The following is a 15352-nucleotide window of genomic DNA, read 5'->3' as shown; positions in this document are numbered from 1 at the left end:
AATTTATTTGTGCTTCATTGATACCTGCTTGTACATTGCATGTGCTGCTTTAGTTCTAAGAGAGAAATCTAGGTATTTAAGTTTAATTTAAATTTGATTCAATTTAATATAATTTTTCCTGAATATCTATCTGATACATACATACTTGTGTATATATACGGATGTATATCTGTATCTACATATATATAGATATATCATCTCATTTGATTCTGTTTCTCTTTGATCTGATGAACAACCTAAAGTTTTTGAATGTTTTATTCATATTTCTTAGTTTTTTGTCAGATTTTTCTTTATAAAAATACCTTCGGGCTTCCCTGGTGGCGCAGTGGTTGAGAGTCCGCCTGCCGATGCAGGGGACATGGGTTCGTGCCCCGGTCTGGGAGGATCCCACATGCCGCGGAGCGGCTGGGCCTGTGAGCCATGGCTGCTGAGCCTGCGCGTCCGGAGCCTGTGCTTCGCGACGGGAGAGGCCACAACAGTGAGAGGCCCGCGTACCGCAAAAAAAAAAAAAAAAAAAAAAATACCTTCCATGTAGCTGTAACTTGAATCTAAATTAATGCTTAATTGCTAATAACATATTAGATATTCCTTAAGATCAATTATGGGGTGGAAATAGAGTGTGAAAATTTGGAAAGGAAAATAAATGCTAGTATTGGTTTTCATTTAGGACATATAATTTGATCAAAATTTCTTTTCCTACTTAATGTATAAAATACCACTTTATGTTTTTTGATTTCTTAAGGCTCAGACTTTTTTTTTTTTTTTTTTTTTTTTTTTTTTTTTTTTTTTGCAGTATGCGGGCCTCTCACTGTTGTGGCCTCTCCTGTTGCGGAGCACAGGCTCCGGACGCACAAGCTCAGGGGCCATGGCTTACAGGCCCAGCCGCTCCGAGGTATGTGGGATCTTCCCGGACCAGGGCACGAACCCGTGTCCCCTGCATCGGCAGGCGGACTCTCAACCACTGCGCCACCAGGGAAGCCCCAGACTTTTTTATATTCATGATTTCATTTAGAATTTATTACAAACAGAAATCACCCAGCATCCTAATGCAGCCAGTTTTTCAGAAATGTGACAATGTCACTGAGAAAGCCAGCGGAGACAGTATAGCTTTACAGGCTCCAAGTCCTGGTGCCACCACTCATTAACTTTATGACTTTGAACAAATCGCATATTTTCTACATTATAAAAAGGATAATAGCAGTTTCTTACATGCCCATTGTCTAAGAAATGAGATGATACATGAAAGAGGTTGGTAATTTGCTGTCCAATTTTTTGTTAATTAGAAGAGCACGCTTTAGAAGATTAATTCATATCACACTGAGCAATTGATTTGGATGAACTATTTAAAAAGCCACCTAGATACAAATTTCTCTTTCATTATTTTAAGTAGTAACAAGTATGTGCTTACTTCATCTTAGAAAAAAGAACTTGGAAAAAAAATGTGAATATTCATTTGAAATAAAAATTGTTTCAGAGTAAAAGTCAGTCTTTCATCTTGCTGTTTGCAGAAGTTTTCCATTGAATCTCTAGCCAACATTTCTTCTGTACTGAGCACTGTACTAGGTTTGGGGTGGCAAAAGAACTAGATGTTTGAGGGCTTCCCTGGTGGCGCAGTGGTTGAGAGTCCGCCTGCCGATGCAGGGGACACGGGTTCGTTCCCCGGTCCGGGAAGACCCCACATGCCGCAGAGCGGCTGGGCCCGTGAGCCATGGCCGCTGAGCCTGCGCGTCCGGAGCCTGTGCTCCGCAACGGGAGAGGCCACAGCAGTGAGAGGCCCGCGTACCGCAAAAAAAAAAAAAAAAAGGAATTAGATGTTTGAGTTGTTTCCCAAAGTTAGTTATATAACAGAGGAAACAGGATTGATAGAAAGGCTGGTGCTGTAAGCCACATTAATAAGCAGTGATCAACTCCTGGTAGAGCTGTGGTTCTAGAATGGACTTTGGATGTTCAGATAATCACAGTGACCGTGGGTTCAGACTTGCTGTCCCACTGCCAGACAGCTTTCCAGCAGAGTTACAGATCCTGTTGTGAGGAAAGATTATTTTGCATATTCATTTTGTCTTGTCTCTTGATTCATAGATCATTTAAGGTAATTAGTTTATCATGATTTTAGGACAAATGAAATATATTAACTATATTTTGGTGCATTTTTAAGTTACCTTTTTTTTGTAGCATCCTAAATTCTGGCTGTTTTGAGTATTACTTTCTTCTTATGGAAATGTTAGAGCTTTTTGGAGGTCATTCTTTTAATGAGTAGAATTTATACTACCTCTAGTATCTGACTGCCTCAGCTATGTTTTGAGACCTATATCCTAATAGACAGGCTTACCAAAGTCAAGAGATAGTAAAGTAAAACTTTTGACTGAAGGATTAATTCAACAGTTGAGTAGTTAATTACTTATATTAATGTGAATGTTCTGGATGGAAATGTCATATATGCTGAACTACTCCTTTCTGTGTTAATGTAGCATGGTAATCGATTATTAATTTTGTCCTCATCATTGTTTCCTCTTCTCTTAGGATTCAACGTGGGCAGGAGTGCTGGTGGGAGATCGACTGTCAGGGAGATTAACCGGGATGCTTGTCATTTTCCTGGTTTTCCAGTTCTTCAGTCATTCCTTCCTAAACACACTAATGTCCCTGCCCTCTATTTTCTCCTCATGGCATTGTTTCTGCAGCAGCCAGTTAGTGAGCTGCCTGAGAACCTGCAGGTCAGTGTGCCTGTCATCAGCAGCCGATGTAAGCAGGGTTGCCAGGTAGGAATTATCTAGTAGGGTCTAAGTGTAATTACATTTGTCAGAAAGTCACCGCAGGGTGATGGGTTAATCACACTAAAATCAACTGGTTCCATCCCTTTCTCATGTTTGGGATTTGATTTGGAACATAAAAATCGGAAAGTACCATAGAAAATTTTCCCAAAAAGAAGTCCTTTGTACCTATTTGGCCTTTTTCTCTTTATGGTTACTCTATATGATTATATATGCGTGGAGACTTTGGATGATATTTTAATGGTGATCAAAAGAATTCTTTTGAGTAACATGATTTTATCTAGAAATATAATTTCTGTAGAATTAAAAATGGAGTAGTGGGCTTCCCTGGTGTCGCAGTGGTTGGGAGTCCGCCTGCCAATGCAGGGGACACGGGTTCGTGCCCAGGTCCGGGAAGATCCCACATGCCGCGGAGCAGCTGGGCCCGTGAGCCATGGCCGCTGAGCCTGCGTGTCCGGAGCCTGTGCTCCGCAATGGGAGAGGCCACAACAGTGAGAGGCCCGTGTACTGGGAAAAAAAAAAAATGGAGTAGTGTACATACCATAAATTGGGTGGGTATGAAAGGATTCTTAGTACAAGTCTGATTAGAAAAATGTTTTTAAGTTCTTAATGATAGATAATGTCCACGTTAGGAAAACAGTTAGGCTTTACCTAATTTCTAATCTGAGACTATCATGGATATCTCTCTATGTAGTTCATGTTTGTGGCACTGCAAAGACATAGGAATTTAGTTTTAAACTCAGTTATACTTCCATAATAATGCCAAAATGCTATTCACATCAACTCTAGTCATTGACAAAACCTTTTAAATGAAAACGCTGAGTCTGTACCCTTACATTAAGTCACAGCACAGATTCATGCTTAGCAGTTTGGTTGGTTATGTAATTTTCAAAATAAGCATGACACCATAGTCATAAAGTGTTACATAAAACTACTATGAATAAATCTCCTCAAACTGATTTTTATTTCATCAAACCTTCATCTGTATGTAACCTAAAAGTGAATTAGAACATTGCTGAGAGTGGGGGAAAGAGTAAGTTCAATGTGCTTTTTAAAAAGATCCTGCTTAAAACCATCAGTTCTTTAATTTCATTGCCTAGCTAATTAGCAAGTGTTTTATTTTTGTTTGTTTTCCTTAGGAAAAAAAAAGAAAATGATGTTTTTAACATAGATACTTAAGACAGGATGATACATAATATTCACTTTGTCTTGTAAATGTAAAAGTGAGTTTTAAAATATAGGAGGGAGGAGTGCTAGGTCTCTATCTCTTTGTCATTGCTCACTTTGGAAAAAACTAATTTCAAGGAACTTTTAGAATATTAGAACTTTTGAGGGTCTCTACTGAAAAAAATTGGCAATGGCTAATCTTTATTCACTTTCACCTCTGCAGTTTGATTTAGATTCCATCTGGACATTTATCTTTGGAGTGCCTGCCTCCAGTGGAACTGTGGTCTCTTCTATCCATAACGTATGCACAGAAGCTGCTTTTTTATTATTGGGGATGCTCCGCAGCATGCTGAATTCAGTAAGTTCCCTGAGATACTGATACCTGTCGGTAGTTCCTCCTGCCTGTGATATTTTTTAAAATTGAAGAATCCTTTGCTGTCATAACTCTTTATTTACTACGTGGTCTTTGGAACCTCAGCCTCTGTGTTTTGTTATCTTTAGTGTAAGGAAAGACCATGCAGTTGTTAAGATCCTGAGCTCGGGAGCTGGGTTCAAAATCCCAACTCTGGTATTTCAGACATACTAACCGCATGTGCGTCAGTTTCCTTATGTATAAAATGCTGGTGATAATAGAATTTATCTCTTAGGACTGTTGTGAGGATGTATGAGTTAGTATATACACAAAGCACTTACAAGAGTGCCTGGTGTAGAGTAAGCACTTCGTAAGTGTTAACTGATGCTGTTAGCGCTATAAAATACATATTTCAATGTATAAGTGTATATAACGAATATATATTGTACTGTATGTCATTGCAATATGTTGTTTGAACTTTTAAAATCACTCTCATTTAGAGATTTAAAATGTTATCAGTGCAAGTTTTATTTTGTATTTGTTTTTATGTTTTCTATTCTAATTATTTCTAACTTAGATATGAAAAATTGAAAGAGTAAATGTCAAAATGTATGTTCCTACCTTTCTTACAGGAATACCGTGAATAATGATTTAATTTGTTTACACGATTTAGGACCACATTGTAAGAGGAATTATTAACTAGACTCTTTGGATTACAAGTACCTGATAAATCTGATTTTAGTCAAAATTATTCTTATGCCATCTAAGAAAAGAATGTTACTATTAACTGTGTTAATTTAGAATGCTTTGGGGTTCTTGTTTTGGTTTTTATTCATAAACAATTATAAAAATCTAAGCTGAAAAAGAAGCTACTCTCTGGGCAAGTATCAGAAGATAAGCATTGTTGAAATGTATTCTTTTTTTGTTACTCTTTTATCATCATCATCATCATCACTGTTATTGTTGTAAGGCTTTTAAGGAAAAACAACTCCTATGTGTCTACTTTATTCAGTATTCTACTACAACGCTACTTTACGTTTGACACTTCTGGTCACCAAGTATGTGGAAGGTTTCACCACACTAGCTGGGTGTTCGACAGTTCAATTCAGGTCTGACACTATCTACTGGGAGGTAGCATTGGGTACCACAGGTTAAGGGCTCAGTCTCACAAGATACCCCTCTCCTGCACCAACCCTGCCCCACTTCAAATGCCAGTCACAAGTCCAGGTTGTTACCTATGTTTCTGACTCACCAGTTATAAATTGCAGGTTCCCGTGACTGAGGAAAACACTTTACCTCCTAGATTACCAGTTTATTATAAAAGGACGTATCTCAGGAACACCCAGATGAAAGAGGTGCATAGGGCAAGGTGGGAAGGGACACGGAGCTTCAACGCCCTCTCTGTCCTGCTACTCTCCCAGCACCTCCACGTGTTCATCAGTCCAGAAGCTTTCTGAACCCCGTGTTTTTTATTTTTATGGCACCTTCATTACACAGGCATGATTAATTAAATCATTGGTCACTGGTGATTGAACCTGGTCTCCAGCCCCTCTTCGTCCCTGGAGGCTGTGGGAACAGGTTCAGTTAACTTCAAGCCCTCTAGTGCCATCCATGGTTGGTTCCCCTGGCAAGACAGCCCATCAACATAAACTCAAGTGTGGTGGAAAGCGGCTTGTTATGATTAACAAAAAAAGACACATTTATGGCTCTTTTATCACTTAGGAAATGCCAAGGGTTTTAGGATCTCTGTGCCTGAAATGGGACAAAGACTAAATATATATTTCATATTATGAATCACAATATCACAGTTGCATAATGGTTAAGAGCACTGTTCTCATTTTTTATATGACAGTAGGAGGCTCAGAAAGGTCAAGTAACTTCCCCATTTTTATCTTAATCCTAACTCTCTGGTGTGATGGAGGATGGGGCAACTTTGATGGGAAGGAGTAGAGCCACTACTGGCTCCAGCCATACTCATGTTGATAACGATGAATAATCAAAACCATTGACCCCAGTTACTGAGCTGTGAGTACTCAAATGAATAGAAAAACATCCTGTCAGTTTCTAGGGGTATCACCTTTGTTTTAGCTTATTTCTAGATTTGTCGGCCTGTGTGTTTGCTTCTGTGTGTGGTTTACAAGAGTTCTGGACCATCAATTTATCCGGTTTTAGAAGAGTAGTGAGTAACTTTTAGTAGTGTCAGTTTTTCTAACATGTTATTTCCTCTCTTGTCCCCATGACAGCCTTGGCAGTCAGAAGAAGAGGGATCTTGGCTCCGGGAATATCCTGTGACCCTGATGCAGTTCTTTAGATACTTGTATCACAACGTCCCAGACCTGGCCTCCATGTGGATGAGCCCTGACTTCCTGTGTGCATTAGCAGCCACGGTCTTCCCCTTCAACATTCGCCCTTACTCAGAGATGGTAGGAAAGGGGGAGGAAAATATCAAAACTGGAATTAGTCTGCTCCAATGGTTAGCAGATTTTTTTGGCCAATCTTTTAAGCTTCTCACCAAGTTACAGTTTCATAACTTTCTGCTTCATCTCCTACATCATTTTCTGGTATCTGGCTCCCCCCATGCTCCTTCTGCTTTCCCCTGAAATAACAGTGGATTCTACTTCCTGTTTTCATTTACCATATCCTTGTAAGTCCCTCATTAGTGAATTCCCTCTTCGTGTAGTTGTTGATCCATTTCTTCTTATATTTAATGATAGCTGTATAGTTGTGAAATCAGGTTACAGAACTCTAGTCAGACCGAATTTATTTCCACTTCATTTATCTCAGGAATTAGGCATCTCCTGTATTTAGTCTTTACAAATTAATAACAGGATTGATTGTCTTTATAAGAAATGACATGTCTTTACAAATTAATTACAGGATTGATTGTCTTTATAAGAAATGACATGTATGTTTGTCCTTTCTATTCAACTTTTTCTATTTTGTTCAACGGTTATTTTTCATATTTTACATTAACTTAAGAGAAAGTTATTAGACTGTAATCATATGTAGTATAAATACTTCTTTTGTCCCAAACGAACCCAAAAGACAGTTTTTCTTCCATTGAACTTCAGAATTTCATGATGTTTTGTCTTCTACCACTTACTTGAGAGCCTAGAATAGGGTATCTTCTTCATACTAATTTTTCTTCATGTATAATGGTGAAATACTCGTTCTAAAATTATGGCAGTTTTTAGGAGAAAGGCAAGTATACCACGTGACCTTAACACCATGGCTTGTTTATAATTTTAGAATCCACATTTTTGGTAAAAAAAGGATTATAGTAATATTTCGATGTTTTTTCCTTGTTGGCATCTTGTAATCTGTCTTCTAATCCTTCTTTCTTTTTCTGTTGGCTCAAACTTGGTACTAGTTTTGTTGTTGTTTTGTATTATTTACTTATTTGGGTTTTGTTTTGTTTTGTTTTTTACCTACAAAAATGGGTCAGCCCTTGGGTGCAATCATTATGCCAGATCTTTATCTGAAGGTCTATAACACCTGACTTCTCAGTAGGTATGTTTTAAATAAGCAAATATAGTCGTTCTCATTTTATTATTTCATTTATTTCAAGCTCAGTTATCCACAAAAGAGATAAAATTCAACATAAAGCAGTTATATGGTTAGTGGCCAGTGAGTAGTTTAATATTAGAAAGAGCATGTGTTGAGTAATCCTGACATATGGTGCCTGATTACCACCCTGAAAAGAGAAAATAAGTAAAGCAAAGTGAACGATGCAATGCACTGAATAGCTTAATAGGAGGTAAACACTGAACAAAAATACTGTTGCTTCTACAATTTGGTGGAAGTAAAAATATCAAATGAAATCAAATGTGACTAGGATATATTTCCACTTGATTTTATTAGGTGACTGATCTTGATGATGAAGTTGGATCTCCAGCGGAAGAGTTTAAAGCCTTTGCAGCAGACACAGGGATGAACAGAAGCCAATCAGAGTACTGCAACGTGGGCGTCAAGACATACCTGACCAATCACCCAGCTAAAAAGTTCGTTTTTGACTTCATGCGGGTCTTAATAATAGACAACCTCTGTCTTACCCCTGCCAGCAAGCAGACTCCACTAATTGATCTTTTGTTGGAGGTAAAGACAAAGAAATGCATTTACATCTCTTTCAAATTGTTTTTATAATGAGAGCGTTAATAACCAAGCAAGTTTTATGCCACATACCTTTCAGATTTCTAATTCTTTTGGGTTGTAAAGTCAGAACATATGGGCTATGGGAATTTTTTATCACAAATGTGCTAATATACACCCTATCGATTTGTTTCTCTTCTTTCTTTTCCTCTTGACATGTCCTTAATTTAGTCCTTTATCACCCTTCCCCTGGATAGACCAGGAATTGACTAACTTTTTCTGTAAAGGGCCAAATAGTAAATATTTTCAGCTTTGTGGGCTATACAGTCTCTCACAACTACTACACTCTGCCATTGCAATGAGAAAGCAGCCACAGACAATACATCAACGAGTGAGTGTGGCCGTGTTCCAGTACAACTTTATGTACAGTAACAACTATAGGCTGAATTTGGCCCATGGACCTTAGTGTTCCAGCTCCTTCCCTAGTCATTTTACAGTAGCATTGTCTCCTTAGCTTATAACTCCCTACTTCAGTCCCTCTTATTTATCACTTCTGGTATTATTGCTTTTAGTGTCCTGTGGGGCTTAAGGCGTGGTGCATTGCACATAATAGGTGCTCAATATGCACTTACTGAATTTTCCCCAAGGCAGCAAACTTGTAGGTTGCTTGGTATCTGAGCTCAGGCTCCTATAACAAAATACCATAGACTGGGTGGCTTCAGTAGCAGACAGTCATTTCTCACAGTTCTGGAGACTGAGAAGTCTGACGTCAGGATGCCAGCTTGGTCAGGTTGTGATGAGGGCCCTCTTCCTGGCTTGCAGATGGCTGCCTTGCTCTCACATGGCAGAGAAAGAGCTCAGGTGGTTATTCCTCTTCTTATAAGGGCATGAATCCCCTCATGTGGACTCCCCATGACCTCATCTAAACCTATTTACCTCCAGAAAGCTCCACCTCTCTAATATCATCACACTGAGGCTTAGGGCTTAATTTATGAATTTTGCGGGGGGGACACAAACATTTAGACCATTGCACTTGCTAATTCTCCTGATAAGTGATAAGAACTAGCTGATGCATCAGAAAACAAACCCTAAAGTGGTCACACTGCTGGCTCTAGAAATTGACCATCCCTGAAAACCAAATGTTCACCTAGAAAAATCTCAAGAAAAAATGGGGCTTCCCTGGTGGCGCAGTGGTTGAGAGTCCGGCTGCCGATGCAGGGGACACCGGTTCGTGCCCCGGTCCGGGAAGATCCCACGTGCCGCGGAGCGGCTGGGCCCGTGAGCCATGGCCGCTGAGCCTGCGCGTCTGGAGCCTGTGCTCCGCAATGGTAGAGGCCACAACAGTGAGGCCCGCGTACCGCAAAAAATAATAATAATAATAAAAAATAAAAGATCATTAAAGGGGATCTAAAATATAATTAGTTGCCTATACATTCAGTCTTTTGGCCAATTCATATAAATAGGGTCAAGCAGTACATGCCAGAGCTCTGAAAATAATGTTTTATGAAAGATGCAATCAGTGTAAAAGACTAACTGCTTCTCTCTGTGAGGAGCTTCCCACATGCCACCCTCAGCAGTTTGACAACTGAACCTGCACTTTCTATGCTCCCTCTAGTGGCAAAAACAGTTAACTTTTTATTTGAAACCTAAAAATCCCAGCAAATGTTTTATCTTATTCATGTGAAAATATCTCAGTTTGGTCAATTAAAAGAAATCAGTGTAATTTAGGTACCAGTCATGCTAAGCATTTCAAAGCATTTTTTAATTTATTTATTATTTATTTATATATTTTTGGCTGTGTTGGGTCTTCGTTGCTGCACGCAGGCTTTCTCTAGTTGCAGCGAGCGGGGGCTACTCTTCGTTGTGGTGAGCGGGCTTCTCGTTGCGGTGGCTTCTCTTGCTGCAGAGCACGGGCTCTAGGCGCATGGGCTTCATTAGTTGTAGCACTCAGGCTCAGTAGTTGTGGCTCACGGGCTCTAGAGCGCAGGCTCAGTAGTTGTGGCGCACAGGCTTAGCTGCTCCACGGCATGTGGGATCTTCCCGGACCAGGGCTCGGACCTGTGTCCCCTGCATCGGCAGGCGGATTCTTAACCACTGCGCCACCAGGGAAGTCCTATGCAAAGCATGTTAACCAGGACCACAGTGTTCAGTATTGGCAGAAAAATAATTGATTTCATCAAGAATTCATCTGGTAGAATTTAAAAGCCTACGTGGTGGAGCTTGTCCTCTTTGGAAACTTTAAGAAGAGAGATGGCTAGTATTTTAGTGCATGGGGTAAGAATTTGAAGCATTCTATGCAAAATAAAATGGTTTTCAGAAAATAACAGGATAAAGTTAAGAATATGTGTGTGAGAAAGCATAACTTAGCCAAAAAATAAAATACACATATGTAGAGGAAATGGAGTGAGTGTATGTATTCAGTAATAACAGTCTTGTAGGAATCCTAATAGCTAATTAACTAGCAATGGGTAAATTGTATAATTGTCTTTTATTTTGGTTTTCTGTATTTTTCAGTAAGGAAAGTTTGATATGACATGTATTAACCTTGAGATAACGTTCTCATTATTGTGGACACTAATTTGCCCTGAAGTGGAATTGTATCTGATTGCATGAGGGAGTCAGGGGTGGTGGTATTTTAGGAATAACCAGGGAGTGTCAAGATTGAATTTCCCTAATAGATTATCAACTCTTTAAAGTTAGGGACCAACTTTCATGTGTCCTTTTGTCTCTCACAAAGTTAGCTCAGTGCCTTGGTGTGTTCTTTAAGGTTTTTTTTTGAATTATTTAACTATAAATACATGCCTGGAAGTTCCCAAACAGGAAGATATGATACCATCTAATAAGAGAGAGATAAATTTGCTTTTAAAAATCAGTGCTTTGATTTTTCAAATCTAATACACAAACACAGAATACACATACAAAAAATATTTAGTGGAAATGCTGTTGCATTCCATGTCTTCCCATGGTGTAAAATAATAAATTACAAGCATATCATTCTGAATGTTACAATTATGAAGTCTATCTCTGAAGAAAGTCAACAAAAGAACTATCCTATATATCTACCATTTACCTACGTGAAGGAAGGTGTTTGAACCAACTGATTTTCGGGCTGATATGCTCAAGCCAGGCCATTTTCAGTCTTATGATTGTTGGGATGTCATCGTAAGAGTGTCTACTTACTTGATTGTATCTATAAAAGAATGTGGGAAGTTATCTTTATTAGCAGTCTATAAAAATAAAAGCTTCCCATTCATATAGACTGGCTTGAGTGTGAGTCAGGCCAAATACAAGGGAAGCAGTGTGGTGTCATAGAAGGACCTGGTTTGAATTCTGGCCCTGTGGTTTATTATGTAAACATTTTAATCTCACTGAGCTAAATTCATCCTCTAGAGAATGATATTATATACTATCTCCCCTGCATGATTGTTTTGAGAGTTATATATATATAAATCACCCAGCAAAACTATTTTGAGAAATTAAACATGTGCTGCTTATAGCTGTGTAGCCTTGGCCCAGCTCAGTTCTCTTCACCCCTTACAGTTTGCCCATCTTTAAGACAGCATAAAAATAGAACCTGTCTCTGAGGACTGTTGTGAGAATTAAGTAAGATAATACATATAAGATTCATAGCACAGTGCCTGGCACGTAAGACCTGCTCAAAAATCAAGTGGCCTGTGGTGGCTTATACAATCACCAGCGTCCTCTGCTGTCACCACCAGGCATCTCATGAAAGGCCAAATGAATTTGCTGCACGTGGCCACAGAAGGAAAGTACCTGAGAACAGATCAAAAAGTACTCGTATGTACCCGAAGGAAAGAAATATGATGAAACGAAGGGGGCTGATTTGGAGTGTGTGCCTGTCTGATACCATTTTTCTGTAGTCTGAGGAGTTCGCTGCTTTCTGCTCCCGCCGTCTTCTAAAAGACCTCCCCGTTCCCATCAGAGTGCAGCGCCCCCTGCAGAGCAATAAACAAACCCAAAAAAGTGGCAAAAGTGGGCAAAGAGAGTGCTATGAAATAACTGAGAGAGGAGAAGCCAGTCAGGAGGAATACTGCAGTCAGAAGGACAGAGCGCAAACCCCTCTTCCTTGAAGGCTTTGCCTGTTACGGAGCACTAAAGGCCTCCCCCGCAGAGCCAGAGGGCTCTCAGCCACGGGCAGCACATGCGCCCACGATGACTCTGCATGGTGTTCCCAGGCCTCGAAAAGGACGCTTGGAGTCTATGAAGACTCGTGTTGTTGACTGGCTTCACTGTCTTCTCTGGGAAGACAGATCTCACAGGCAGAGCAGAGCATAGGGCTCACCGTCTCTTCCTTCGGCCCTGAACTCATCCTGGTTGTCTGGTGGGCCAACCAGGTTTATCTAAAAAAATGATGGGGAGATTGTGGCTGAATTGCTCTTGCTGTGCATTTGTTAACTTCAGTATGGAGATTTTTAGTAGGGCTGGAAGAGTATGGAATGGCAGGTGAAGTGCTGAACTTTGGCGTCAAAGAAACTGACGTTTGAAACCTAGTTGTGACTTGACCAAGTGACTTGACCTCTCAAAGCCTCAATTACCTTATCTCTAAAGTGGAGATGATAGTATCTACTTCAAAAGGATATTGTACAGAATGAGGTAAGGTACATAAAAGTAAGCACTGTGTAGTTATTACATAATTGTAGTCCAGTGAATTGTTTTAAAAAAAGAAAAAAACACCCAAGAAAACTACGCATGCACTCATAAAGTCTTAAGTCTGTTAAAAGTTAGGCTACTATGAGTCTCAGCAAGAAAATTTGAACTTGGCAGTTAGAGCCAATAACAGAGTTAATTCTGGGTCATGATCATTCATGAAACAGCTTCAGTGAGAGGAATCAGAGGATTAAATATGCCTGTTGGTGACTGAGCCAGCCTTAAATCCTTATAGAATACAAAAGAATACTTTCTAATTAAGTAAAAATAAATATTGTTGACAGATCAAGCTACTTCTCTATGTTCTATGTTCCCTGTTTTACATACTCCAAAACTTTGTCTAATTAAGGTTTTGTTATCCTACTCATTGTTACTTATCCCATTAGCCACATTGAGTTGATTATAATCCTGAATGAGTATTGCCATCCTGAGGGGTATTTAAATCCTCCTGTGAGTGGAGAGCCTTACTCCTTAGTAAATTTTGATCACTCAAGCTGTTTGAAAATGGTCTCTGATCTGATTGCAGGGTAGTCCTCATAGACCTATCAATCTGTCACTTAACCACTTGAAGGTCCTCGCTTTCCTTCCGTTAACAGGGGTGGGGTCTTGATGTACTGTCAGCATGAGGAATAGGAAGGCCTTGGCTCCAACTCTTCTGCTGACCATTGTATTAGTCTGGTTATCTACACAGGAAAATATATTAAGATTATAAACAGGGACTTCCCTGGTGGCGCAGTTGTTAAGAATCCGTCTGCCAATGCAGGGGACACGGGTTCGAGCCCTGGCCCGGGAAGATCCCACATGCCGCGGAGCAACTAAGCCCGTGCACCACAACTACTGAGCCTGTGCTCTAGGCCCCACGAGCCACAACTACTGAGCCTGTGTGCCACAACTACTGAGCCTGCACCCTAGAGCCCACAAGCCACAACTACTGAAGCGTGCGTGCCTAGAGCCCTTGCTCCACAACAAGAGAAGCCACTACAATTAGAAGCCCGCACACCATAACTAGAGAAAACCCGCGCGCAGCAATGAAGACCCAATGCAGTCAAAAATAAATCAATAAAATTTTCTAAAAGAAAGATTATAAACAACATGTCATGACCTTCACTTTTTCCCAAATTATACTAAGGCCAAACCAAACTCCTGGGCTTCCCTGGTGGCGCAGTGGTTGAGAGTCCGCCTGCCGATGCAGGGGACACGGGTTCGTGCCCCGGTCTGGGAAGATCCCACATGCCATGGAGTGGCTGGGCCTGTGAGCCATGGCTGCTGAGCCTGCGCGTCCAGAGCCTGTGCTCTGCAACGGGAGAGGCCACAGCAGTGAGAGGCCCGCATACCGCAAAAAAAAAAACCAGAAAACAAAAACAAAACCCAAACTCCTAAGAACTAATATTCTTTTAACTGTTACTAGGCCCATGTTTTTCATTTTAAAACAAAATAAATATGTTTTATCAGAAAAACAGAGAAACGTTCATTACAACTTTGGTTGGTTTTTGAATCCTTAGAATAATATCTTTGATCTGAATATAGGATTCCAATTTTAACTGCTTTTTTAAAATCTTCACCAGCACCACTTTGAAAATCAGAATAGAAAGAACTGGGTTTTTCCCCAGTGGAACAGATTTTAACTTTAAATGCATAAAGCAGAACAGTGTTCTATAGCCCACTTTTGCGGCTGGTCATAAACATAGTCCTGGACCTGTCTGTGCGAGAAGAAATAGATGCTTTAACTTCACTTGCAAATCATCAGTACTCTGCTTGTAACTACAGCATCCAGATCTCTCTCTTTTTTTTTTTAATTAATTAATTTATTTTTGGCTGCGTTGGGTCTTCGTTGCTGCACGTGAGTTTTCTCTAGCTGCGGTGAGCAGGGGCTACTCTTCATTGCCATGCGCAGGCTTCTCATTGCAGTGGCTTCTCTTGTTGCAGAGCATGGGTTCTAGGCACACGGGCTTCAGTAGTTGCAGCACGCGAGCTCTAGAGCACAGGATCAGTAGTTGTGGCGCATGGGCTTAGTTGCCCCGCAGCATGTGGGATCTTCCTGGACCAGGGCTCGAACCCGTGTCCCCTGCATTGGCAGGCGGATTCTTAACCACTGCACCACCAGGGAAGCCCCCCAGATCTCTTTTTAAGAAACAACTTTATGGAAGTTTATTGAATCGTTCAATATCCAGCTCCTATCCAAAGCCAGCTAACAGGACTGGCATTTAAGAAGAATGACAAAAAGGATCTTTTGTCATTTTAAAACCTACCTTTCATCCCTGTGTTCCCAGTGCTTTGCCACCTCTCACGCTAGAGACTTGAAAGTTAT

The 15352-nt window shown here is 40.3% G+C and overlaps 1 protein-coding gene across 7 annotated transcripts in view; it reads left to right on the top strand.

The window, feature by feature from the left end:
* The window catches only part of WDFY3 (WD repeat and FYVE domain containing 3), a 279964-nt gene that overhangs the window by 193557 nt on the left and 71055 nt on the right, over positions 1-15352 (top strand). For 6 of the 7 annotated variants that reach the window (XM_081250859.1, XM_081250861.1, XM_081250860.1 and 3 more), the window contains 4 exons: positions 2521-2756; positions 4159-4293; positions 6531-6710; positions 8149-8382. In XM_081250859.1, the coding sequence (XP_081106985.1) occupies positions 2521-2756; positions 4159-4293; positions 6531-6710; positions 8149-8382 (785 nt within the window). The remainder of the gene's footprint in view (positions 1-2520; positions 2757-4158; positions 4294-6530; positions 6711-8148; positions 8383-15352) is intronic. The other variant, XM_081250857.1, reaches the window with a different exon arrangement.

Source organism: Mesoplodon bidens, assembly GCF_964165515.1.
Source record: "Mesoplodon bidens genome assembly, chromosome: 1".
In the NCBI taxonomy this organism is placed as follows: domain Eukaryota; kingdom Metazoa; phylum Chordata; class Mammalia; order Artiodactyla; family Ziphiidae; genus Mesoplodon; species Mesoplodon bidens.
The sequence above is the reverse complement of the archived record's forward strand: the minus strand, read 5'-3'. Positions and strand labels throughout refer to the sequence as shown.